This window comes from Hesperophylax consimilis, chromosome 22 (assembly GCF_061612785.1).
Source record: "Hesperophylax consimilis isolate HC1 chromosome 22, BYU_Hcon_1.0, whole genome shotgun sequence".
NCBI classification, from domain to species: Eukaryota; Metazoa; Arthropoda; class Insecta; order Trichoptera; family Limnephilidae; genus Hesperophylax; species Hesperophylax consimilis.
In genome coordinates, this window is record NC_142857.1 from 8,142,868 (window position 1) to 8,170,153 (window position 27,286).

General features: G+C 39.5%; 1 protein-coding gene across 5 annotated transcripts in view; it reads left to right on the top strand.

The window, feature by feature from the left end:
- Window positions 1-26,983, top strand: part of LOC149412789 (uncharacterized) — a 63,373-nt gene extending 36,390 nt beyond the window's left edge. For 2 of the 5 annotated variants that reach the window (XM_089645490.1, XM_089645495.1), the window contains 15 exons: window positions 450-594; window positions 990-1,202; window positions 2,350-2,603; window positions 3,917-3,991; window positions 4,111-4,299; window positions 6,591-6,668; window positions 6,774-6,870; window positions 11,054-11,248; window positions 13,515-13,574; window positions 14,132-14,322; window positions 18,861-18,986; window positions 20,848-20,940; window positions 21,209-21,367; window positions 23,112-23,190; window positions 23,633-26,983. In XM_089645490.1, coding sequence (XP_089501616.1) covers window positions 450-594; window positions 990-1,202; window positions 2,350-2,603; window positions 3,917-3,991; window positions 4,111-4,299; window positions 6,591-6,668; window positions 6,774-6,870; window positions 11,054-11,248; window positions 13,515-13,574; window positions 14,132-14,322; window positions 18,861-18,986; window positions 20,848-20,940; window positions 21,209-21,367; window positions 23,112-23,190; window positions 23,633-23,814 — 2,136 coding nt within the window. In that variant the 3' untranslated portion in view covers window positions 23,815-26,983. The remainder of the gene's footprint in view (window positions 1-449; window positions 595-989; window positions 1,203-2,349; window positions 2,604-3,916; window positions 3,992-4,110; window positions 4,300-6,590; window positions 6,669-6,773; window positions 6,871-11,053; window positions 11,249-13,514; window positions 13,575-14,131; window positions 14,323-18,860; window positions 18,987-20,847; window positions 20,941-21,208; window positions 21,368-23,111; window positions 23,191-23,632) is intronic. The other 3 variants (XM_089645491.1, XM_089645492.1, XM_089645493.1) reach the window with 3 other exon arrangements.
- The last annotated feature ends 303 nt before the right edge of the window (window positions 26,984-27,286 follow it).

Consider the following 27,286-nt stretch of genomic DNA (forward strand, 5'->3'; position numbering starts at 1 on the left):
TCCTTGCCATTTATGGTGTAACTTCACTTGGAAAACATTTCATCTTTGATTTCAATAAAGTTTACAGTAATATAAATCACTTTTTCACCACAAAAACATTAAAAAAACCGAGCTTATGTATAACACCAGCTGTTCACACTTTGTATGGGGTGGCCATTTTGAATATCATATTTCTGGGTCTCTGATTGGCTCAAACAAAAACTGTTGTTTTTGTTCCGTAACCTAAAGGAGATTGCCATGTTTGTTGTGGAACTAAATATTAAAATTCAAAAATGTATGGGAAATTGTCGTTTATGCTCCGAAACCTTTGCAGCAGTCGATAGTATTTTTGATTCTCTATCCATCGCCATATCTAACTCATTTTACACCAATGGTGGAGATTGCTGTCTTTGTTTCAACACACCTCATATCATGATATTTTCGAATTCTGATTTTATTGTCTCTTTTAGAACGGAGGTCCGGAAGAGGCCTTGTCAGGCGGGAGTCGCTTTAGCCGCTACTTCCGTCGAGAGAGTCCCCCCCCGACTGCCCCCTCTGCCGCCGACGAGGCCCAGGAGCAGATGCTGGCAAGCATCATCAACGGTCAGCCTAGTCGTGCGTTTGCTTTTCTTTTTGTTTTATGATTTATTATTTTTATATTGATTTATGACATGGTATCAGTACTTACCCGACAGACTTTAACAAGCATTTCCTGAGCTTATTTAGAGTCAAAAATGTAATCGTTTTGCTGTCCGATGACAGTTTTTTTCAATTAAAAACCAATAGATTTTTCCATCACACTTCGCACTGGGTACAACCTAGCGCATCCCGTGATATGCACTCCGTCTCTTTAAATGAAACTATTATCTTCTTTACTTCTGTGACTTTCTTTACCATTGTTTAATCACCCAACTATTTATTATCTTGTTTGGAGATTGGCTATCGTCAAGGCAATCTTCAGACTGCAGCCTGGAACAAGTACTACATCTTTTGTCTTGTATGGTATCCAGATCTGGAGCCGTCCATCTCGATCCCCGTAGGTGACTCGCAGCACCTGTTTGCGCCCATCTCTCCGGCGGCCAGCAGCACCCGCGGCACTAACTCCCTGCTGGAGATGCTGCAGCGGGGCCAACAACAACAGCAGCAGCAACAACAACAACAGCCGCAACAGCACCAGCACATGCAGCACCAGCACCAGCAGTACCATCACAAGCCCGCCATGGGTGAGTAACTAGACTGTGTTTTTCTGCGACTTTCTTCTTCGTTAGCCTTTGGTCTCCAGTTTCCTTAAATATATCAAGTTTCACCAATGTTTGGCAGCTCTCGACTATACCCAGCTGGTAGTTCTTTCCAGTCTGACCTTTACTTCTCTGATGATGTTCAATGGCAGGAAATGTGAAATACTTAAATCAGATGTTGGCACTGGTGTAGTTAGATATCTTGCAATGGCTACAAATAGTAATTCAAATGTCTCAATGTTGTATTGTGCCTTTATACTCCTTGAGAACATCTGGACATAGATTTTCAAGTGACGAACAGTTGAGAAAAAAGTGTGCCTTAAAAATTCATAAAAATAAACCAAAAATAAAATAGTTGTATTTGCAATAAACATTTTGTTTTATCAGAATATGTGATGAATCTATAATAGTAAGTTAGTCAAGCTTGAACAAAACGCTATTTAATGGCGATGTTAATATAAAAGTGGACTGTTTCAAAACTTGAGTTAACCTCACTTTTCAACATTTTAGCTCAGAAAATCATCTGAGAGTTGTTATTTCCGTCGCAAGCCGCCAAAAAAGCAACATTTATTTCTCATATTATTCTGTTAAAAGTATATGTAGATATACATGTTGGTAGGGAAACAATCTGATATAGGTTGTGGTTATGAACAAACCAAGTCTTCTTTTACCCAATTACTTTTGCATTTATATTTGTCAATTCAATTTTAATAAGTTTGTGACACCCAAACCATTGTATTTATCCATCATTTTTTTTAAATCTACTTCGAGCTTTCCAGATTATCCGCCATTGATAGATAATATGATAATTATTTTGTTTGTAAAGTTGTTCTAATTAACAGAGGTACCAACAGATGGCACTGATTGCATATTTGCGATTTGTAATAAAAGGCATGGCCTTTTCCGACACTTCAACAGAAAAGAGTCGTAAAACTGAAATCTAAAATAGTCACCATCTTGAAACACAAACGGAACATACAAACAAATTTACAGACAGACGAAATAAAAAACAGTTGAGTTAAAATAGCACTTCACTACGTTCAGCCAATCAAGTGAATGTAATATTATTATGGTCAGAAGAATAGATGTTATTGTATGTATGCAAATATATATTGTACATTTTTTGTTTCAGAAATGCCTGGCAAGATCCACAGCCTGGAGGAGCTAGAAGCACGCATACTTGGTAACGTCCCACAGCAACAACACCAACATCAACAACAGCAGCAGCAGCAACAACAGCAACAACAGCAACAGCAGCAGCAACACTTGCAGCAACAGCACCTCCAGCAGCAACAACACCAACAGCTGCAGCAACAGCAGCAGCACCGGGGCATGCAGCATCACCAGCCGCCACAGGATGATGACATCAACGCCTTCAAGAAGATGGTAAGAACCTTGTGACCATTAACGAGTCATCTTGTCCAACCAGCATAAAATTGATGCAATTCTTCACTGATCTCAGTTGATAGTGTCAAATCACAGTCTGTTTCCCGTGGAACTTGGTCAGTTTCTTACCATAATGGTACTGAAATTTACTCTTAGGACGGGTTGTTTCGGAGAATTTGAACAATTCTTCAAATTTCAAAGTCAATTTTCAAGTTCTGTGAAAGATTTTTCCAAGTTCTGTTATTATTTCAGTTCTGTCAAGCAACCAGTCTACAATGATATAGTAACAGAACTTAAGTAGGACTTTCACAGAACCCGAAAATTAACGTTGAAATTTGATGAATTGTTCAAAGTCTCCGAAACAACCCGTCCTTAGTATCATTCTGGTCATTGGTATATGACCAGTGGTAATAAGATTATAGTTGACTTTTTTAAATGTGCTTTCATTTATGTGCTTTCTGTCTCGACACAGGTTTATCCTAGTGAGACAGACATCGAAAAAAAACCTGTAAAAAAACTTTATATTGTTAATAAATTTTTTTTTTTAAAATCGTCTATTACAACTGCCTTAAAAAAATTAAACTTTTTTGTTTTATTCGTATTAACACACTTCGGGCGGGAAAGGTAGTTCTACCTGTTCGGTCGATTGATGCTTAACGGCGGGAAGGGTAGTTGTACCCGTTTGGTCGTTTGATGCTTAACAGCAGGAAGGGTAGTTCTACCTTTTGCGCCGGCCTCATTTCAATGGCAGAAAAGACGGAATTATTCAATATTTTTATATGAATATTATGTACCAATCTCTTTGTGAAGGTCCCAACTATATGTACATAGTTATCGAATCGTAATGCAAGTCTTCTTTGTATATTTATATTCGTGCCTTTCGTTTACATCGGTATTTCAACAAAAGGATAGTATATTATTTAGATATAATATTTTGTTATTATAATAATTCAATTCCTGGAATGAGGGTTTTTATGACCATGAAACCCGATTAGAATCTCTATCTCTGTTCCGTTATTGCCACCTGACTTTTTATCCGTTTCATGTAAGAAAAATTAATTAAAAATGCACAAAGCTTCAAAATTTTTTTTTGAAATTGCTTTCATAAATTTTGTTTTCACAGATGTGTAAAATTTTTTTTTTCTGTGGTTAACTTTTACATTTAAGTATAAAGTGTGGTGTTTTCTTTTAACACCGTTTATATCATATTTCACAGTAAGGGAGACTTGTTCCCAAAAATGAACAAATTAGTTTGAACGGTTAATGACTTTTGGCAATAATCTGACGTAATGCTAATTTAATTTTTATTTTAGATGGCCCAAGCCCTACCGTCCAGCAACGGGCCCGTGCCCTCCAAGCCACAGGGGCCCCCATTGAGCCTACTTCAGGTAAACTATTGCCACTAATAAACAAATAATAAAGTGAATGTAATATGTTGAGAATGAATAATATCAAATCCCTTTTTGCCTTGGTTGTAACAAATGTGTTGTGTTGTGGCCGTTCCTAGGAACGCGAGCAGGCCATGCGCTCAAACAGTAATTGGTTAGTGCAGATGCTGAACAAGTCCCAGCAGGAGGACCAGCAGCAGCAGGCGGCCATGGAGGCGCAGCATATCCACCACCAGCAGCAGGCGCCGCCCATTCAGCCGCCCTCCGTCAGCCAGGACGTGCTCTACAAGCTGTTCCAGGTGCAGCAGGTCAGTCATGCGTATTTAAAAAATATGTAATTACATTACCTTCACTTAGTAGGCCCTGAGGACATAGAACTGAAAAATGAATAAATTTAAGAGAGTACTTCATTTGATAGATCTTAAAGGACAAATTGTAGTCCTTAGAACCATGTGGTGTGTTTGTTCACACAGGAAGAAAATAAATTCCCTCAGGGCCGACGTCATTTTTGGGGATGCTGTGTGGTTGGGCCTTTTTAAGGAGAGGAAGTTGTGGGAAGGAAAAAGGTACGAGCGGTCATCTGGGGGTCAGTCTGTGTGCAGGAGTTGCGGACGTATGAATTTATCCCTCCCACTGCAGTAAAGAGTCGAGAGAGTCCTGTTGGAGAGGACAAAAGGTCTCCCGTAACCAGTGTCTTCCGCCATGCAGTTGGTGGGTAGACTCATCCATTGCCAAGACCTGGACAAACCTTACCCCATGAACCTGCGCACCCCTGCTAAATCACCAAACATAGCTTGCACAAGTGACCTATGCCGCCTTGATAAGTAAAAACAAGTGTCTTCCTTGAGAATCAACTGTGTATTTACTTACCACGGCAGTGAATATTGAGGCCGTGAATAATCCAGAAAATAGTTACCGGCTGTTAAGTGGCCGTTAATACCTACCTCCCAAATTGAAAATTTACTGTATAAGTATTACTTTACATTAAGGGAGGGAGGGTAGAAAGGGGTGAGTAAGGCCCTTCATACAAAGGGATCCGAAACTTGTGTTACATACTTACAGAGTCAGTACAAGTCTCTACTTCAATCACGAGACCCGCGTCGCCACCAATCATTGTCGAATTCATGAAACGTCAAAACTAGGATGCCATTACCTCCCTCACAACCAAACAGATGCTGGAGCTATCATTTTTATATCCTGTCATTATATGTTGACTGTTTTATTCCTAGCGTTAATCTAAACCACACGCATTGTTACAAAATGTTTAAAGTGGTGATGACGTCGCTCGGCTGGTCGCTGGTGACTGGCTTCGCCAACGAGCTTACAAAATATCAGCAACGTGTGTCTGTGTAAAAACCTCCCTGCAGATGTATGGCTGTAGTCGCCAAGATACACGAATCCTAGGGTACCGGATACTTGCGTATCCCTGTGGATAAAGGGGGTTAGGTGACAGTACAGTGAGCAATAATACGGTTAAACTGGTGACAAGGAGTGAGTAAATTGAAAAGACAATGAGAGGTTAAACAGGCAACAAGAAAGTGAGTTGGGTGACAGTACTGCGAGGATGCTGATAAGAAAGCGAGTTAGGTGATACGATGAGACAGATAACAAGAAAGTGAGTTAGGCAACAGACTGCTGACAACATAGTGGAGTTAGGTTACAGTACAGTCTGGTGACAGGAGAGTGTGTTAGCCGAGACGTTATGGTGTAATTGGTCATTAGAGTTTGTACGATTACGCGGTAGGTCGCGCCACGTACGATGTTGAGATAAATCGATTCACAAATCACATTAAAACACTAATCGCTTCACAAGCACACGGCTACCAACACTTGCAATGATTATGTTTTTCCACAGGGTTTATGGTGAACCATATCACTAGTTACTGATACAGAGCTTTTAATATGTAAAATTGAACATTCTACCAGCGATACACTCGTCATGAGAAAGTCTGAAGTCAATGCAGACTTGTTGCCGCAAGGGACTATTCATACAATATTTACGCAGACTCAAATTAAAGGTTTGAGTCCTGGCTCTGTGATTGGCGGGGAACAGAACAAAGCTAGCGTGTACCAATGGCGTTATGAAACAGAGTTTGGTTGGAGACTTGTGATATAGGTGTTCAGCCATCGAAAGTGTGTTACTTGAGACTTGTTATTGTAAAAAAAATGTTTTTTTATGTTAAAGTATATTTTATTTAGTTATAAAATTTAACATTTTATACCTAGTGTACATCTATTCTAAAATTACTATAAAAATATTCCATTACCTACCTACTAATATTTGGACTTCACAACATTGAGACATAACCCGCAAAAAAGTGCAAGACTTTTGGCTTCCTTAACATTTAAAATTGCTGATTAGAGCTTGAGTTTGTTGGTGATGATGCAACAAGAGAGTCTATTTAATGACAGTACAGTAAGACTGCTAATAACATTTTGAGCTTGTTGATAGTTCAATGAGACTGAAGACAAATAGTGAGATATGTGACAACAAAAATATTATGGCAGATTAAAAATTGCGCAGCGAAAGATAGAAGTGCTTTGTATTGAATTTCTAACTGCTCTAGCTTGATTTCACGTTATAATCGTCCCATTTCAGCAAAACCGTCCCCAGGAACACGTCAATAAGGTGATGCCAGGCAACGTCAATCACAATCATTCCAGTAGGCACTACCAGGTAAATAAATTAATAATTGTAATGTTTTCAGTTTGTGATAATTTCATCAATATATGAAATATGTTACATAAATCATATAAAACTAATGAATTTGTTTTACTGCAGGTGTCTCCAATTCCCAATGACTTGCAAGCTTACATGAACAACCTTCAACCATCCCGGGATCTGCTGCAGAGGCCAGAAGCCCAGGCCATTGTTCACGGTAAGCCCACATGTGTCCTAACCCTATTCACTTCCTTCATTTCTAACTTCTTACTTTCAATTTGGAAGGCGGGAATGTGAATCATATTGGATAACCAACATCTCTACCACAACCAACACGTCTGCCATAACCAACATCTCTGGGTGGCTTTTTTTTTTTTTTTTTATATTAACTCCACACAGGAGGCCCTGAAGAAAATAATTTCCCTCAGGGCCTATGTCATCTTTGGGGATGCTGTGTGGAGGGTCTTTTTGTGGAGAGGAAGGAGTGAACATGGGTCTTGAAGAGTCCCATGTTGTAGGAGGGAGGAAACACAGAGGCCGGCAGCTCGTTCCACAGCCGAGCTGTTGAACTTAAGAACGAATCGTAGAAGCGACCCGTTCTCATGTGACAAATGTCAATCGTGTACAAATGTTGGGCGCGCGTTTGGCATGTATCCCGACTACGCACCGGTGCCGAAGGGATCATTGACGCTAGTTCCTCAGAGCATCTTCCATTGTAATACCGATAGAACAAGGACAGCATACCTACCTGACGCCTGTGCTCTAAAGATTGCAGTCCGTTTGTTAAGATTGGGGAATCTATCAAACGGACCGCCCGTTTCTGCACAGAGTCAAAGGTTTTTTTCAGGTATTTTGGGGCTCCTACCTGACGCCTGTGCTCTAAAGATTGCAGTCCGTTTGTTAAGATTGGGGAATCTATCAAACGGACCGCCCGTTTCTGCACAGAGTCAAAGGTTTTTTTCAGGTATTTTGGGGCTCCGGACCAGAGATGGCTGCCGAATTCGACAATAGGGTGCACTTGCGATTTGTACAGGGTCAGCAGTTGTGTACTATTAAAGTATCTGCGGGCCCTGTACAGTACGCCCAGCTTCTGAGAGGCCAACTTTACTTTGGCTTTGATGGAGCCCCCGTACCTGAGCTGGTCACTTATAGTTACACCAAGCATATCAATGGAAGGCCTGTTGGGAAGATTGCTTCCGTTGAAGGAGACTAGATTATCATTTGGATCCCTTTTAGACGTTCACGGCTTGGTCCATGGGCTGATGTTTGACCAGATCTTGGTGGCGGATGGCGGACCAGATAGGGACAGGTCACTTGAGGGAGAGACCCTTTGACATACCACTCCAGGGGGACTTGACCCATTGCCTCACACCAAAGTGGGAGGGATAGATTCATATATATGTCACTCTTGAACAGAGGCGGTCCCTGCCTTAGTGCATTTGTGCACTGCACTGCCAAACTTCGATATACGTCAGAAATGTAAATTCGTATATCCACTCACGAAGAATTCCCGCCAGATCATTATAATATTCTTACCAATCAAAGTATGTACTAGACTCCCGCGCGTGCGAAAAACAGTGTAATATATCAACCCGTGCATTTTTGGCTATGCCCGAGACATGCCATGTACCTTCTATAGGCACTGTCTCTAGAGGTCGGAACCGTGAAATGAGCGAGACAGGTAGAGACCCATAACGGCTGTTGATGTGTTAGAGCAGTGGAGATAGAAGCTGGTCTGTGCATTATCGGCGCATGCGCCGAAACATCCTGGTATATATCAAAAACCTTAAACATGCGTAAAACGTTTGGAATTCATTAGTTAGGATTGACAGATTTCGAACTAATTAACAATGTTATAATATTCTAGAGTTACCAGCGCGATCTACATAATCTGCAAACTTGACAGTATTCATTATTGGCGATTGACGCGACGTTTTAACGGTTTTTGCGAGTTTTGCTCTGCAAAAAGTTTTTTTAAAATGAGTGCTTATGAAAACATTGCGGTTAACATTGATTTTATCAAAAGTAACCGAAGTTCATTTGAAAATAAATTGTTTTTGAAAAATAATGGCCCTCCCAAACCATTGCTGAACATAATACAAGTTTGTAAGGTTAAGGAAAAAACTGTGAATAGAGCATTTAAAAAAGAACTTTATTCGAAAGCATTTTGGCTTTGTGGATGTGATCGTTTAAACACATTTTTTTGTTTTCCGTGTACAATTTTCGGAGGTGATAAATCGTGGAGTGAAAGTGGTATAAATGATATTGCTCATTTTACTGAAAAAGTAAATAAACACTCATTGTCCCAAGCACACATAAATAACGTATTACAATTTAGTTTGTTGGGACGAGTTGATATACGATTACAACTTGATGTTGGTTTTCGCGAATCTGTTAAACAATTTAATGAGAAAGTTCGCCAAAACAGATTGATTTTGTCCAGAATTATAGACTGTGTTAGATTTTGTGGCGCATTTGAACTAGCTTTAAGAGGACATAACGAATCTGAAGATTCTACGAATAGGGGAGTGTTTCGTGGTCTGATAGATTTTGTAGCTGAAATTGATTCGTCTATGAAGGATCATCTTGAAAAAGCAACCGTGTTTAAAGGCGTTTCTAAGACTATTCAAAATGACTTATTGGACGCAATATTACGTGTTTGTCACGAGAAAATTTTGCAAGAGATTTCGGAAGCCGATTTTTTTTCGATCCAAGCCGATGAGACCACTGACGTCTCTATATCAACCCAGATGGTTTTAATTGTACGATACGAAATGAAAGGAGTAATATATGAACGGTTCTGGAAATACCTAACGCCCAGAGACCAAAGTGCATCAGGATTAAGCCAAGTCATTTTGACTGAAGTACATCAATTTAACAAGAACAAGGAAAACATCAAACATAAATTTATTGCACAAAGTTATGACGGGGCGAGTGTCATGAGTGGACATTTAAATGGAGTCCAGGCAAAAGTAAGAGAGGTGTATCCATACGCACATTTTACCCATTGTTATGCACATCAACTTAACTTAATTCTTGAAAAATCTGTTTCGAAAAATATACATGTGAAAAATTTTTTTGCACATTTACATAGTTTTCCAAATTTTTTTTCGCGCTCAGCAAAACGCACCGCTATTTTAAATGAAATCGTGTCCAAAAAAATAGAATCAGTCCCCCAAACACGATGGAGCTATAATATTCGAACTGTTTCTACTATATTCGGTCACAGACTCTCATTAATACAGTGCATGGAAAATATAACAAATTCATTGACAACAGATACTAATACTCTAAATCAAGCTGAAATGCTATTACATTATCTAAACGACGAAGAGTTCAATTTTTGGCTTTCTTTTTTTAATGATGTATTACCACACTGTGAAGTACTTTTCAAACAATTGCAAGGACGGTTAATTGATACTATCCAAGTAAAATCGTTCATTGAAAACTTTGAAAAGTGCATTCAAAACGTTAGGAATTCCTTAGATAGAAGAGTGGAGCCACCAGCAAAAAGGATACGACTAGAACGACCTTTTTCTGCATTATGTGCAGAAGTTTGCGATCTTATAACAGCCGGAATTACTGACCGTTTCAAATTCACGCAGCACTTGCTAGCCGCAAAATTATTTTTTACTGAAATGTTCCCTGTGTACAAAAATAATTTCCCGGAGGAAGAGTTTAAAGTGACTACGAGTGTGTACGATTTTTTGGATAAAGTGAAACTTCGAAACGAATTACGTGTCCTTTACTCTAGAGATGATTTTGCGAATGCTGACGGAGCAATATCAATTTTACAATTATTTTACAAGTGTAACTTGGTGGAGTGTTTTAGTGAAATAGTGAAACTGTTAAAAATAATTTGTACTATTCCGATGACAACTGTCGAGTGCGAAAGGTGTTTTTCTACATTGAAACGTGTAAAAACATTTCTGAGGAATACTATGTCCCAAGATCGTCTCAATGCTTTATCAATGATGAGCATCGAAAAAAGTTTGATCTCGTCTATACCAGACTTTAATAATCTAGTAATTGAAGAATTTTCTCAAATGAAAGAGCGACGAATGGATTTTCTCTACAAATGAATTATTTGTACTGGGTATGTAGTTCCCTTTAAATCACTTTATTTTTCTATTTTACATGTTACCATTATTTGTGAAATGCACTGCTGGCAAATTCTGTCACGAGCCGCCTCTGCTCTTGAATACGATAACCTCAGATTCCTACACACCCCTCATACCTTTCTCCTTCCCAGAACCTCCTATTCATTTTACCTCAAAAAGACCCCGAGGAAAATTATTTTCCTTAGGGTCTATGTTATCTCCGGTGTGGAGCTATTGTAAACAATTATTTTTATATTGGCTTGGTTAGCCACTGAAAATAAAGGTTGATTGTTTGTTTAGGTCTGAAGCAGGGCGAGATCACTCCCGGCCACCTGATGCAGCAGATCAACAACCCGGCCCTGCAGAGCCGCCACCGAGAGCTGCTGGCATCCATCCTTAAACTGCACGACCAGTCCTCGCGCTCACCCCGCAACACTGCCCGCCTGGCGGTACCGCCCCAGCAGCAGCTTAGAGTCAGCCCGCTGCCTCCCAACGGTACGACCCACCACCTTCTTCTATATAGTTAAGGTTTGAAGCTAGGCCAGATCCCTCCCAGCCACCTGAGCAACCCACTACCCAAGTGCATATTGGACAGCGGAAACTTTTACTTAAAATCTTAGACGTGAAAAGTACCTATTGGATACAAAAAAATTGTATCCGTTGAGCAACGGCGTTTCCATGCGGTTATCCGAAAAACAATACTTTCTTTGTGTGGTATTCTTACCCTTGGCACGCTACAGAGGTATTCACGTTGGTCGCGGGAACTTTGTATTTCAAAGGTTGATTTTGTGTTGATTTAGTATTTTTATTAAAATATTAGAGAATCACAAGTACGCTATGAATATATTCCCTTAATCATGAAATTTCGAAAAGTCTGTGTCAAAAGTCAGTTTGATTATTCGAGAGACCTATTATGAAACTTTAATTAAAACTGATTTTTGAGATGATACAGAAAAATAGGCCGTCGATTTGCAAATCCTTTCTCGAAGAGGATGCCGGCTATTTAGATAGTAGAAATGAAGGAGATGGGCCATGAACCAACATCATCCACCATACTACCGCAGAGTGCATTTACGCATAGCGGTGCACCGCGTTTATTTCTACCTACACACAAAACGTATAACTTTCATTGCATAGCCGCTTTGATAGTCCGTATAGTTTGGTTGTAGCTTGGTGACGGTCGGCATGCTTCCACGTCATATTTGCCTTTGTTTCTATTATCCTTGATTATAAGAGCGAAAGCAACTGTAATAAGGCATGCACTCACTTCATCGGTAGGTGCTAAATAGGAGTGATATTTTCTACCTGTAATACAATAAGTTAAGCGACGGTGAGTTATCTGCCACTTATTTTAATATCGACTATTACAGCGTCCCCTATTTTAGTGTCCCCTATTTCATTACCCCTATTTCAGTGTCCCTCACACTGAAGGCAGAAAATTTGCTTACGCAGATGACATCGCCTTCACAGCTCAAGCCAAAACCCTTAAAGCAGCAGAAGATATCCTCAATTCTGACCTAAAGGCTTTGGAAAAATATTTCCTCAATTGGCGACTAAAGCCAAATGGGTCGAAAACAGTTGCGACAGCTTTTCATCTTAGCAATTCACAAGCGGATGCCAAACTCTGTGTTCAGTTTGATGGAAAAAATATTTACCATGACCCCCACCCCCGCTATCTCGGAGTTACTTTGGACAGGAGCTTGAACTACCGGCAACACATGGAAACAGTAGGTAAAAAAACCAGGACAAGGCTTAACTTAGTTAATAAGCTAGCTGGGGATGCGACGCCAACACGCTCAGAACAGCATCCATTGCCCTGGTTTTCTCAACGGCTGAATACTGTGCTCCAGTATGGGCTAGAAGCGCCCACACTTCCATGGTAGACATTCAGCTTAATGCCACAATGCGAACCATCAGCGGGACTTTAAAATCTACTCCTCTCCCTTGGCTCCCCGTACTTGCAAACATAACCCCGCCAAACATCAGGCGAGAAATTGCAACACTGAGGGAATACAAGAAGGCGCTGCAAAAAAGCGCAATACCTCTACACGAAGATGTCGTCTCCCACCCGGCATGCCGCTTGAAGTCCCGAAAGCCCTTCTGGGCGGAAGGAGAGAGGCTCCTCCGACTACCTCTCACCCCAGAAGATAGGTGGAAACTTGAGTGGCAAACGGCCAACGTGGGAAATGCCCATCTCATACAGGACCCCACCGAGAGACAGCCTGGGTTCTCACTGCCTCGCAAAACCTGGTCCGCCATCAATAGGTTGAGGTGCTCCCATAGCCGCTGTGCCCACATGATGCACAGATGGGGCCTTAAAGAGTCGGCGATGTGTGAATGTGGTGCGGTGCAGACTACCGAACATGTGGTCAACGAATGCCCGCTCCATTCATTCCCCGGCGGGATTGATGAGGTTCACATGGTGACGCCTGAGGCCCTAAAATGGCTCGCAGATCTAGATGTCCCCCTCTGACCCCCCACCATACGAAAGAAGAAGAAGTGTCCCCTTTTTCAGAATCCTTTATTTTAGGGTCTCCTATTTCAGTATCCCCTATTTCAGTGTCACTTATTTTAGTGGCCCCTAAATAGGAAAAAAAACACTGAAATCAGTGTCCCCTATTTAAATATCCCCAATTTCGGTGTTCTTAATAATAAAATTCTCATTTCTATGTTCTGTTATTAATGGATGCCACAAGTCGCTGTACCATCTTGGTAGATGAAATCACATCATTTAACATGTTTTTCCTTCCATTTCATGCAGCATTTTGTGTCTCGCCAATAATGGCTACAAGTCCAAACACATTGGCCGTACACCATCCAGGTATATTGTTTGTTTAATATTGATTTTTTTTCAGAATAACTTAATGAGTAAAACCTCAAATTGTAATATTTAATCATTGAAGACATTATTAACGACTCTCAAATGAAAAATGTGAAACAGAAAAAGATTCAGTAGCATCTAGGAATTGAACCTTGGACCTCCTCCTTGCCGAGGAAGTGATCTGACCACAGCTAATTGGATCATATCAATTTATTTATTTTTAACTGTTTCATACTTGGACTGAGAACCACCAACTTGATTGCGAGATTCTACCCAAATTAAATTGCAATCTAGATTGAGTGTTAGATAAATACACCAATTTTTTTAATTTTCATATGCGACATCTATTAAATATTTTGCACACGGCATCTTTGGTTAAATATGACGAGTGTATCAATATATTTTTCTTATCAAAGAAAGCAAACACTTTGTGGCTTGACATTATACAAAAATAAAAAACTTTTTATGTTAATAAAAAAATAATAATTATATTTATTATAATAAAAAAAAAAAAAAAAACTTTTTCATTTTGTATAATATATTTTTCCCTTGTTCAGGCATGCCGGGGAGAATACCATCCCCGCGCGAACTGCAGGCCCACACGCAGAACATAATGCAGTCGGCGCTCATCAAGAAGAAGCTGGAGGAGCAGAAGGAAAACTTCCGCAGGCGCCAGGAGCAGCAGCATGCCTCACTGGCCAGCCCCACCAAGCACCAGCAGGCCACCATCGCTTTCACGCCCACCTCTGTGAGTTCATTATTCATTATATCCTTAAACAAACTGAATTTTTTTACTTATTTCAACTCATTATTCTAGAAGCCAATTCAATACACACTCATGCTAATAATGCCTAACGTTACAGGATGATTAATCATGAAAATTTTAGGATGAAAAATAACTAATTTGTTCATGTAATTAAGTATTGATTTACTGATTCACCCCAGCCTTTTCATCCCCACGTCAATTTTAGTTGATTTATCCTCCCTTTCTAGAGAGAAACCTGTTTAAGTGCTCTCTGTATTTCGAGAGCAAATATATATTATATTTACATGACACTAGAAGGACCGGGTTCTACTCCATACCTATAAATCTCACAACTGTCATATTGACATGTGAGTGTAATTTTTGATATAATATTAAATGTTAATGAATTTGCTGTCTTTATTTAATTAGATACACATTTGGTAGAATATAATCTACAGACACACAAACGAAACGAATATTCGGCGACTTGAAATATGTGCGCGGAGATCAACATGAGATAGAATACTAACAACTGATACCAAAAGACAGTGGACAAATCAACGGACAGATCAAGTTTGAATGATATGTGATATCGAAAGAAAGAGACAGACTAGTACAGTAGAACCCCGATAATTCAAAATTTTCACCAAAAAAAATTCTGCAGAAAATTTTTTTAAAAAAAAAAGGTTATTTAATTCGAAATTCGTTAATTCGTAATTCGAATTTTATTTTGTTCCTAGCACGAAAATTTGTTCGTGTAATTCGAAAAAATAGGATTTTTGCGAAAATAAATCATAATATTTCGTAAATCTGAATCTAAAAGTCAGCCGTGGCGGTAAAACTTTCTTCCTCAATGATAAACTACTATTATGTTTGATTTTTTAATTTTTCAAACTTGTTAAACTCTGTTGTTGTGTCAATATAGTTAAACCCCCTATAAGGTCACGCATAAGAAATTTGTTTCTTCAGTCCATTAACCTTATCTTTGCGGTTGTTGCATATCTGAAATATTGGCAAATGTTTCATATATGTGATCTATGAAGTTTCACTAAAACGTACGTTGTGTCAAAACGTGGCTCGTGATGCGATAGATTGCATCGAAAAGGCCATTGTAAGAATTTAAAACATTAATTAATAAAGTTGCCCATTTGAACCCCGTGTGAGGTTTTACCCACCTTTTTAAAGAATTTAACTGCATTTTACATTGTACTTTGTCAAGGACATTCGAAACTGCTACCGCAATCTATCTGTTTTGTGTACTTATCAATCAGGCTTTGATAGTTGTAGTTTCCCTTGGTGCAAATCCTGATTTCAGTGCTATGCTGTTGCCCCATAACTTCCTAAGGGTACGTATACATTTGCAAACCGAAATGCGAACCGTACCACCAATTACGGGAAAGGAACAAATCAACTGCAACCGGCCTTTCGTGCCATTTGCGGTTGCTTCGTTTCTTTCCCATAAGTTGAGGTTCAGTTCGGCAGTTCGGCTCGCGGATGTATACGTAACATAAAATATCACTTCTTATATGTAATAAAACTCTATGAGACGCATACAATTTTGTAAATATCCCAAAGCTAAATATAATATTGAAATAATATACACACTTCAATAATATCAACTTTTTTACTTTGGAATTTTTTCTTGACAGTAACGAAATATGTTAAAAACATCTAAAACTTAGCTCTACCTCTGCACACTCCAGCGCACCTCGGGGTATTCATTATTTCACTGGACTGCAAATGTAGACAGCCGCACTACAGGGGTTAATCTCAGCTTATCGCTCGTTTTTATTCTGCCTTATAAATAGTAAATCAAGGAAAGAATTGTACATTATAGTTATTAACGAAAAAAAAATCAAAAGATGAACGACTGTTTTCTTATGTGAGCATTAGAATTTTTTCACAATTTTTTTCAATTTTACTGCGTTAGTTTTAATATTTACATGAGAGAATGATCATTTATCTTATATTAAAAAGTTATATTTTTTACTCTCGATTTTTGTTGCTGCACTAGGATGAAAAGGTATCCACACATTGTTTTTCTCATCTAATGCTTAAAATTAACTTTAGTAATATATTATATGAACCAGGGATGAACTTTTCTTTGGTGCATGCAATCACTTAATAATTTTAAAAGCTTATTTCGTATCTTTACTCGACCCATCACCATACATGCCTGTTGCCATTTTACGTTGTCCGCTTTGTATTTTGTATACGCGTACTGCACATTCATTCATTCCCTCTGCTTTGGTGGTTTATGAAAACATCGCTCTAAATAGGAGAAGTATCCTATTGCTTAATTAGTGCAAATTTCTTTTGTACAGTAAAACCCTCATATAATGTTCCGACATAAGAAGTTCTCATCCTTTGGATGCCCGCATAAATTGACAAAAGTCAACTAATTTTATTTCAACTTTTAAAGTATAAATTGACTAGGGTCTTTGAAAACATTACCATTGTAATCATCGTAAACCGACTGAAGTTGCCCAACGCTTAAGACACCCCCGCTGTACGTTAATGCACTTTTTGTAGCATTGTTGTTGCATAAGGGATAGGAGTAACAATTTTTAGCATCCGTTGGGTAAAGATGTTTTGTATTTTCACTTCCTTGAAAATTAAAACTCAAAAGTACCTTAATTTGGAAAAACCTTATAAGAGGGTTTCACTGTATCCCCTTCTTATGAAAGTCATTTAACCTTTTCACTATGCTTTCCGATGTTCATAAAAATAGCTGTCATAAGTGGTATGTTTTATACTTAAATATCAGCATTTAGAGCTAAAGCCACATATTAACTATGCATAATATCACAATAGCGGTGAAAGAGTTAAAAAAATATTTATATGCCGGTGGGTTAAAAACTAGCAAATTTTTTTAGTTGCTTAAATTACTTTTATTTTTTTAATTTATACAATTTTATTATGTTATTTTATTGTATAAGGCTTATTCCCCAACAGTCTCAATTTAGAGCAACATTTAATTGTTTAAATTCTTAATGTCCTAGGTAATTGTTACTGTAAATGTTCAATGTGTGTTTTAAAAAGCCCATGTATTTTAAACACAAGAAATGCATGTCACTAATAATTTAACTTCAGCACCACCCTGGTGAGAAATATTGCTTGAAATTGATTTTCGCTACGTTTGGTGACTATATCTGAATAGCTAGGTACAATGTATCGCCCTGATGAAAGACCACCATTCAGAATGTAAACATTACTGGGAACAACTTTAGACCAAATCTCAATATCCAGGTTTTTTCCCAACCTCACAACATGCCCTAATTGAGCACACCGTAGTCTCACAAGAAGGAACAAGACTGAGGGCAATTAGCCCGACAGCTGGAATGAAACAGGATGGCAAACAAGCCGAATACTTCTTCAGACAGCAGTTTGGGGTGATCTACCCCACAAGGGAGGAATGGGACACGGTTCCAGGTCCTACCTCCAAACAGGAACTAATCTGATTCACAGATGGGTCCAAGATGGAGGAGAGAACACGGGCCGGAGTCTGTCTACAGGGATCCAAGAGGGAACTAAGTATACCTCTAGGAACACACTGTACTGTGTTTCAAGCTGAGATGGAAGCCATCTTGGTCTGCGCACAGGAGAATATACGTTTCGGGTACAGGAATAAGAACTTAGTATATGTTCGATAGCCAGGCAGCCCTAATGGCACTGGGAAGTAACCGATGCAACTCCAGACTGGTGATGGAATGCAGGACTGTTCTCGCAGAACTCACTACCATCAATAAAATAACCCTAATCTGGGTACTAGGACATAAAAGTATTGAGGGCAACGAGCGGGCTGACAAACTAGCAAGGAAAGGGGCGAAAGCACCACTTGTAGGATCCGAGCCGGCCGTAGGAGTAGCAGCTTGCCACACAAAATTACATATTGATAGGTGGGTCAAATCCCAGCACTGCAAATAATGGGAGAGGGCACCTGGAATGAGACAATCCAAAGTACTCATAAAAGGACCAGACCCTAGACGAACCAAGAAACTACTCGATATGGACAGAAACTCGCTGAGGGAACTGGTAGGACTACTAACGCGACACTGCCATCTCAGGAGACATATGCAGATATTGGGAGTGGAAAACACCAATGTTTGCAGGAAATGTGAAGAGGATGAAGAGATTCACCTATGGTGCCAATGTCCTGCCCTGGTGGGAACTAGGCTCAGATACCTGGGGAGACGTACAGTAACCAGAAGACATAGCCACAAACCCAATAACAACCCTGGTGAACTTTATTAAAGGGACTGGGTTGTTAAAGGATTGAGGTAAAATGGCAGATAGCACAATGGGCCTATGGCCTAAGTGCTCACGGGAACTATGTGTAAACCGTCTCCGCCCTTTAAAAAAAAAAAAAATAACAATGTGATAGTTCCGCTGGCTGCAGGCATTGAAACTCTTACGGCACCCAAAAAGTCATTGTTGTACATAAAATTAATCCCCGCACAGATATTTGTAAAAAAAACAATTCAATTTGTCTTTGTTTAATCACCTGCGATATATAATAGATGTATGTTCATCCCATCCAGGTGCTGCGCAAGATGACCGCCGGAGTGGAGAAGGAGCCGGAGAGCAAGATCTCCGGGTGGGGGGCCCCTCCCACACACATCCAGCCGCAGCCCGTGGCCCCAAAGCACGGCAGGCCCATTGTCAAGGTTAGTAGTCAAGGGGTGTTGTTTTTGACAAAATTCGCTCCGAAACATTGTTCGTCTTATTTTTAGCATAATTCAAGTTATTTTTAAAGTGGTGTTATTTTCCAACGAAAAAATACTATGTTCCGTTTTTGATATTTTCAGCAGAATAGTTGCGTAGTGTTTTTTTTAAATTTGAAAAAAAAAAAAAATGTTATTAAAAGTTAACAAAATCTCATTATTTACCTGAAAACTGCGAATTGTTTATTATTCGCATGAAAATGTCAAAATTTGCTATATTACAAATGCAAAAATTTCAGATATCTAGTTATTACATAATGGCCTTACTAATAAAAAACGTGTTAATTTTACACTATGACTAAACTAATAAACAGCCAAAAAGTCTGGAAACTGGGATGCTCATAAGCAATACCAGAAAGAATACAAGGAAGCAATCCGGATAGCCAAAACAGGCTGCTGGGAGAAGTACTGTGGGGTAGGTGGAAACCATCCCGCAGGCAGCAAGAATTCAGGAAATTCTTGTTAAAGACCCACGGGCAGCTAAAGGCCCATTCCGGAAAGTAGGAGGAGTTGAAGGAACTGCTGGGGAAACACTTTACCGGTCCACCACTGACCCGAGTTACACGGGAAGGTAAGGATTGGGACACTGCGGCTAAAATAGTTACATACTCCCTCCAGAGTTAAATGGGCGATCAACAGGTTTGACCCATTTCAAAGCGCAGGAGAGGATGGAATCTTTCCGGCACTTCTACAGAGGGGCTTAAATACAATCCTACTTCCTGTGGCATGCTGAGCCCTCGGATACATTCCCATATCATGGAAGAAAACAAGGGTAGTTATCATACCTAAACCGGGGAGAATCGACTATGACCAACCAGGCGCATTTCGCCCAATTAGTCTCACCTCATTTCTTCTAAACACTATGGAGAGGCTAGTGGATAGGCACATAAGGGACGGGGCTCTGAGAGAAAAGCCTCTCCATGATTTGCAATTTGCCTATAAACCAGGTAAGTTGGTCGACGAGCCACTGCACAGGTTGGTGTACAAACTGGAGCAGGCACAGGCGACCGGGGAACTGGAAGTAGGACTCTTCCTAGATATAGAGGGAGCATTCAACTTCACCACTATTAAATCCATCGATGAAGCGGCAGAAAGACATGGACTCGACAAAACCACCAGAAGGTGTCTGAAAAACATGCTCTCAAGCCAGATACTTACGGTGACAAGGGGTGAGGTGAACATCAGAGTATTGGTGACACGAGGGTGTCCACAGGGAGGGGTGTTATCACCCTTGCTGCGGAGCCTAGTGTTGGATAACCTCATCCTAAAGCTCAACAACACAATGTAATGGGCTTATATACACAACCAAATACAGGGACTTGCATTCAGAGGAATCACTGAAGGAACTGGTAGAACTAATAACGGGACACTGCCATCTCAGGAGACACATGCAGTTGTTGAGAGTGGAAAACACTACCAGATGCAGGAAATGTGAAGAGGATGAGGAGACTCCAATTCACCTATGGTGCCAATGTCCCGTCCTGTTGGGAACAAGTTTCAGATACCTGGGAAGACACAATGTAGAACCAGAAGATATAGCCACATATCCAATGACAACCCTGGTGAACTTTATAAAAGGGACCGGATTACTGTTAAAGGAATGAGGTAAAATGGGAGATAGCACAATGTGCCTATGGACTAAGTGCTCACGGGAACTATGTGTAAACCGTCTCCTATAATAAAAGAATAAAATAAAATAAACAGCCATTGATGCAGGGTAAAACTGTTGTGTAAAATTTAACAAACGTATATTAGTAAGGGGGTTTTAGTATCCCGCAAGTTGTTTAATGGCCATGTGTTTTAGCAGGGCAACGGAGGTGGTATGGGAGTGCCTAGCGCCTACCAGCCCCCGCTGGCTGACTTCCCCACTCAACAGTTCCTGAACCACCACTCACAGGTAATCAACCAATATTTCTTTTCTTATTTGCTCAACAAACTTTAATGGTAATCTAACTATATAATGTGTAAAATAAAATGGCCGGTTTGGAAGAAATAAATTGAAATAGTTTTAGGAAAGTAAAAAAGTGAACAAATGGAAAAAGTTAAACCACTTTATTGGAGTTGTACACTTCGACCGGTTTCGGTTATCTCGACCTTCATCAGGACAATAACTGTTGGTGGCCATGTTGTAGGAAGCAATGATTAATAATCCTTTTGTGGTCCAGCACCAGTACGTGAACAACATGCAGCAGCAGATGCAGCAACAGCAGGCGGCAGCCCTCCTGCGCAGCAAGATGGCTGCCGTACCCTCGCACCAGGCGCAGTTTGGGCCCAACATGCTCATGCAGATGCAGGGTCGCCAGCCCCAGCACCAGATGCAACAGGTAAATTTTCAAACAACTTCCAACCACTTAAAAAAAAAACCTCTTAAGAGTCCCAAACATTTGGAGCCAGTGAGACAATGACACCCCCAATTGTGGTATGTTGTGAGGTTGAAGGTAATAAGGAGGCGAAGGAGATGGGGAAAAGGAAGGTGGGGATATACCTGGTTGTACAGATCTGATCACCAAACATGGCTTAGCCATTACAACTCTGAAAGGTGTTATTATGCCCTTCCGCCTTGCCTCCGTGGTGACCTGATGCTCACTTTTATCCCTAGGGTCTTCGGGTTCTTTCCCCCTCAATCCAAATACATTCTTCGAGGGCCTATACGAGAAGCTGGCTAAGAGGCGCGGACCCCGAGTCTCGCTGCGACTGGTCCAATCGCTCTGCTCATTCTTGGCAGGAGTGCCTGACGATTGCAACTTAGCTGCTTTGGTCAAGTCCCATCTCAATATTTCTCTTATAATTCTTGGAACTTTTCTCTTTATCTTAATAAAATTTTAGTAGCAATACCAATTGGCGGAGATGATGAGTAATCCTATAATTCTGTAATTATATAACTAACAAAATGTAAGCACTCGCATACATCTACTAACACTATGCATGGACGTTGGGGGTCTAGAACAATTGTTATAAACGATGTTTATGATGAAGGAGCAAACCATCTGTTTCATTAGAACGCCATGGGAAAGTGGTGGGCAACCTCCAATATACCAGCTCAAGTCCCCAATGTAGCCCTGGCTTTACACTTTTTAGACTGTTTTTTTTTAGAAATCTCTTGTAGACAGTTTTGAAAATCAATTTTGTAAAATTTCATTAATATCGGAATAAAACTGTAGACTTGTGTAAAAATCAATGTCACGCCCGCGCGCCACAGATACAAATAGATTTTATTTTAAAAGAATATATTGGGAAACATCACAAATTAATCATATAAAATTTACGCCAGGATTTGATCCCGCAACCCTCGGATTGCTAGTCGAGAGCTTTACTCCACATCTAAGTTGGTATATAATTCCAAGTGATCCGGTGGTCGGTAATGGCCTCGGGGCAATAAGAAAGCTTTGCACTGTGAAAGATAGTAAGGGCCGGTAAGAAACTTTAATAAATAAAAAGATTTTTTTTGTTAAAGTCAACACTTGGACACCATACTTAATAATGTGACTTTTTGTTAAAGTCAACACTTGGACACCATACTTAATAATGTGACTTTTTGTTAAAGTCAACACTTGGACACCATACTTAATAATGTGACTTTTTGTTAAAGTCAACACTTGGACACCATACTTAGGACGGGTTGTTTCGGAGAATCTGAACAATTCATCAAATTTAAACGTTCATTTTCAAGTTCTGTGAAAGATTTTTTCAAGTTCTGTTTTTATTTCAGTTTTGTCAAGCAACTAGCCTACAATGATATAAAAACAAATCTTGAATAAGTCTTTCACAGAACCCGGAAATGAACGTTGAAATTTGATGAATTGTTCAAATTCTCCGAAACAACCCGTCCTTAATAATGTGACTTTTTGTCTTTAACTAACTTAGAGGTAATATTCGAAGGCAAAATGAATGTACAAGGTTGACAGGTTCCGTGCATAGGCACGATTTTTCAATACTGCAAATGCAGGGCTCCAGCCCCTGCGGGTTAAGTAGGTTCTTTGGCAAGGAATATGGATTGTTTTGGGGAGTCTAAATAGGCATTGATTGATACATTTTGACTGACGATAACACATTTATATTTTGTTTCAGGTCAACAACAATGGCGGTCCTATGGGCGGAGGCGGCAGCTTCCACCAACTGCTGATGCATTCGCAAAGAAACCACAATGGTCAGTGTATTTTCATAAAATTATTATATTTCTTGAATTTTTGCATTCGCACTTTGTTCCAGAGTTGATAATCTCAGTATCGCCCTGGCGAGAGACCATCACTAGGCCAAATGGCTTGAGTGACCAGATCTTCATAGCCTGGTAGATCCAAACCTTTCCTTCCCCTCCCCAACTTCTTTAGCCTCGCAATGTTACAAAAAGTGGGGTCCTGAATCTGGCTCTAAATTCTAAATTATCTAAAAACAACCTGTTAACATTAAAATATACATAATATGTTCAATTATCAAGAAAAGGTCGATATTGAGAAGAGATTTCAAAGATCATTATTTGTCATCCATTCAGTTTGTTCAACTTGATGAAGAATGTCTACAGAATTACATGATTTTGGTTACTCCCCTAGTTCCATCCCTAAATCAACAAGTGTTAATATTTTTCTCCCCAGACGGTGGCCACGTGATGGGGCCCGCCCTGAGCCCCACCTCCAACCAGCTGGCCCAGTGGTTCACCCCCGAACTGCTGGCTCAGGCCACCGCCGGCAAGCTGCCCTCCGTCAACTCGGCCAGCAACGTGCTCTCCCTCGAGGAACTGGAGCGCATCCAGCACGAGGCCATTGTGCACAACTAACGTGGTCACGGCGTACTACCAGCCCACAGAGTGGCGGCTTAATCCCGGGCTCGCAATTTGGTTTAACACAGCGCCCCTTCAGAATGTCCGGCTTAATTGCTTAAAATAGTTTGTGCTGCCGTCAGCTGTCTGCTTAAGTGGTTCGGGCCCAATCTGAATGTACTGCCTAATTTGTTTGGGGTTATGGATAATTGCTTAAGTAGTTTAGGCCACAGCCGAAAAACTGCTTAAGTAGTTCGGGCCATAGTCAACAAACTGCTTAAGTAGTTTGGGTCCATGGCTAACAAACTGCTTAAGTGGTTCGGTCCCACGGCCAACACACTGCTTAAGTATTTCAGGCAATAGCAATCAAACTACTTAAGTGGTTTGCGCTATGGGCAATATTCTGCTTAAGTAATTCGGGCTACGGCTGTCAAACTCCTCTCCACTGTGAGGTCATCTCTTGCACAACACAGTGGTGAATTAATGGGTCAGCCAGTCCTTTCTATGTGTTAATTTATTTAAAATAAAGTCTGTTATGTACATCAATAGACAATTCAGTCTTACCATGTTATTTGCTGTTTCAGTAATGCCCGGTGAATCAACAGCTCAGTCTTACCTATGGTATTAAATAAATTTGGCTACTAGAATTAGTCAAACCCAGTTGGATTGCCAGTTCAGTCATAATTGAATAAAGAGTCATGCCCCGTTAATGAACATTTCAGAACATGTGTTTTGGAATTTTATCTCTTCCAATCACTTTGTAATTGAAACATGCTTCTTATATTCATTTCATTATACACCACAAAAAAAATTGTAGTCTCACAAAGAAAAATAGCAGAAAACTCTATGAGTGCATCTCACAAATTCTAGTCCTACTTTCATCATTTCCTTGGCTATAAGTTTTTTGTTTAAAACAAACTGATTGTCCCCTTGATTCACATACTTGATGCAATTTGTTGTGCACAACTGTAATTCAGTTGTAATGACTTATGCAGAATTATCCACAACTTTTCTGTTTACAATGCCATGTGCATAATTCTGCAAGACTGTAATCCGATTGTCAACTGCGTGGTGTAATGTTTGCTAAAAGTGCGCGACCAATTTAAGTGCGCGTACGGACCTCTGCTCTCCAACGAAAGATGGTTTCCTCCACATTGTTATTGTACGGTATTGTTCCCTTCGACTGCATTTGTTTTAGTTTTTTTTCTTCGAGTTGTGGCAAAATACATTTACTACCAAATTATTTTTAAGACATGAACTTTGGCGGGTCCCACGTGACCAGCCTACGAAACGTTATGTTGTGTGTGTGTTTTTTTTTAAAGCTTTCTACGGAGTTAGGTGATGAACTATGTTTACCTACAAAACTGTATCAGAAGGAGGGGTGGCCATTAGTTAATAATTTTTTAAACCTAGGGTTTTTCCATATTGTAAAGTTGTAATGTAAATTTTATTTTATCACCGCCTTGAATTAGCGGGGGCGAGTTTTGATTTTTAAAAATTTCTGTAAATAAGGTTTTGGCGTTAAGTTTAAGGATGGTCCCGATGCATTTATTAGCTTGAGTCGCAGCGCAACGCGTTCTAACCCTGAAACCGTCAAATGTTTTCACTTGAATCTTTTTACCGTTGTATAATTTATTCTTTTAGTCGTAGCTATTGTAGAATTACTTTTTTCTCGTGGAAATCAAAACAGATTTCTGGATGATGCGAATGTATTGCGCTCCGACCCGGCCTGGGTTGTTTGAGTTGAATGCAGCGTTTAGGTATGTACTCTAAGTTAACTCTAAGGGGTGAAGTTAATGCTCGACCTTAAATGACTAGTTCTGCGGGATTTGTGAAGGAGGCCCGGAGCTCCGGGGCGATCGCATTATCTCTAGATTAAGTGATGGCGAAATTGTTTTCTCTCACCCTTCGGCGCTCAGTGACTAATTTAATAATCATTATGGCATTTGTACTGAACAAACAAACAGCATTCAATCAATCAATTAACCAGCGGCAAAAAATCTTCCACCTAACTAACAATCAAAAATATGGGAAGATTTGATGCCGCTTTTTTTTTCGTAATTATTTAATGCAAAATTGACATTTATTAAAATATCTCTTCCCGAGAACATTCTTTGTCTCTGTTTATTAAACAATTTTATCTAAACTTTCAAGTAAACTTTACTATTCTCAATACAACGGGCCCACCAGGGAGTACTGCTTTTTGATAGGGTACGAGGTTGGAGTTTGCTGTTCTCCTGCGTCTAACTTAACTTACTATAACCGCTGGAATGCCAAGTTCCCGTAAAATTGCATTTGGCTTGCTAGCTGACAGTAATGTTGTAATTACTCATTGTTTTGCAAAATTAGGTTTTTGCAAATTGTACTCTTACCAGATAATAGCCTTTATGTAATACATAATATTGAATATAGTTTTTCCAATGTAGCTACTCTTCAGAGAAATTATTTTTTCTCCCTCATTTATATATAAATTTTATTTATGCATATTGATTATCAATTTACATTAATAATCTAACAAAGCACAATATAAGAGCTAAAATTATTTACGTTTTCGCCGATTTCAATTCACAAATAATAAACAAACAAGAGAAGTCCGTTGCAAGGTCGATGACGCTTCCGCAATGTGATTTTTCACAGATAAAATAAATATGTTTGCATGTGACCAAACGACAAGATAGAATAATAATAAGATATATTATTTCCTTGCCAAGTGAATACAATATATTTCAGTATGCTCGGAGCATTTTTTAAGGTTCAAAATACCATAAAATCTCGTCTGGCAGTTGATGGGTACAAATATTGATAACTTGGCATTCCAGCGGTTAAGAATTATATCTGCGAGCTGATGGAATGGCGGAAGCACATTGCCACAGTTTAAGAATCTTATTGGGAATATGTCTAGTGTATGTAGGTTACAAGCACAACTTGCAGAATAAGCAGAGTTTGCCACAGTTTAAGAATGTTGTCAGGAAGGGTATATTTTGGTAAGGAACAAATGCCACAAAACTGCTACGGTACTTGTAGAATTATTTAATCATTGTCGGGGGGTGAATTTTGAAATATGTATGTGATATTAGTTTGTAGTGATACAATATTCGTCGCTATGTTGAGAATATATAGTGCATTTTGATTTCCATACAATATATTGACTGTTGTATTGTGTTGATGGATGCAATGCGATCCCGGAGCTCATTATTACTGAAGTAAGTTGTCATCAATCTCTCCTCATTTCCTATAACTAGGTAGAATAACACTGTAGTATATATGTATGTATTGGTTGTCCTCATTTTATAGGAACAATCCAAAATAAATAAAGAAAACAACTTGTATCATATTCATTTTATTTGAAAATCTTGCAGAAACCAGTCATTTAGCGTTTTTTTTTCATGACAACATGTGTGTTTTTTTCCTTTTTTTTATTTTGATCTCACCCAGTTAAAGAGAATTATTCCTGCCCGTACGGTTAAGGTATATTTATTACTCTAAAGTT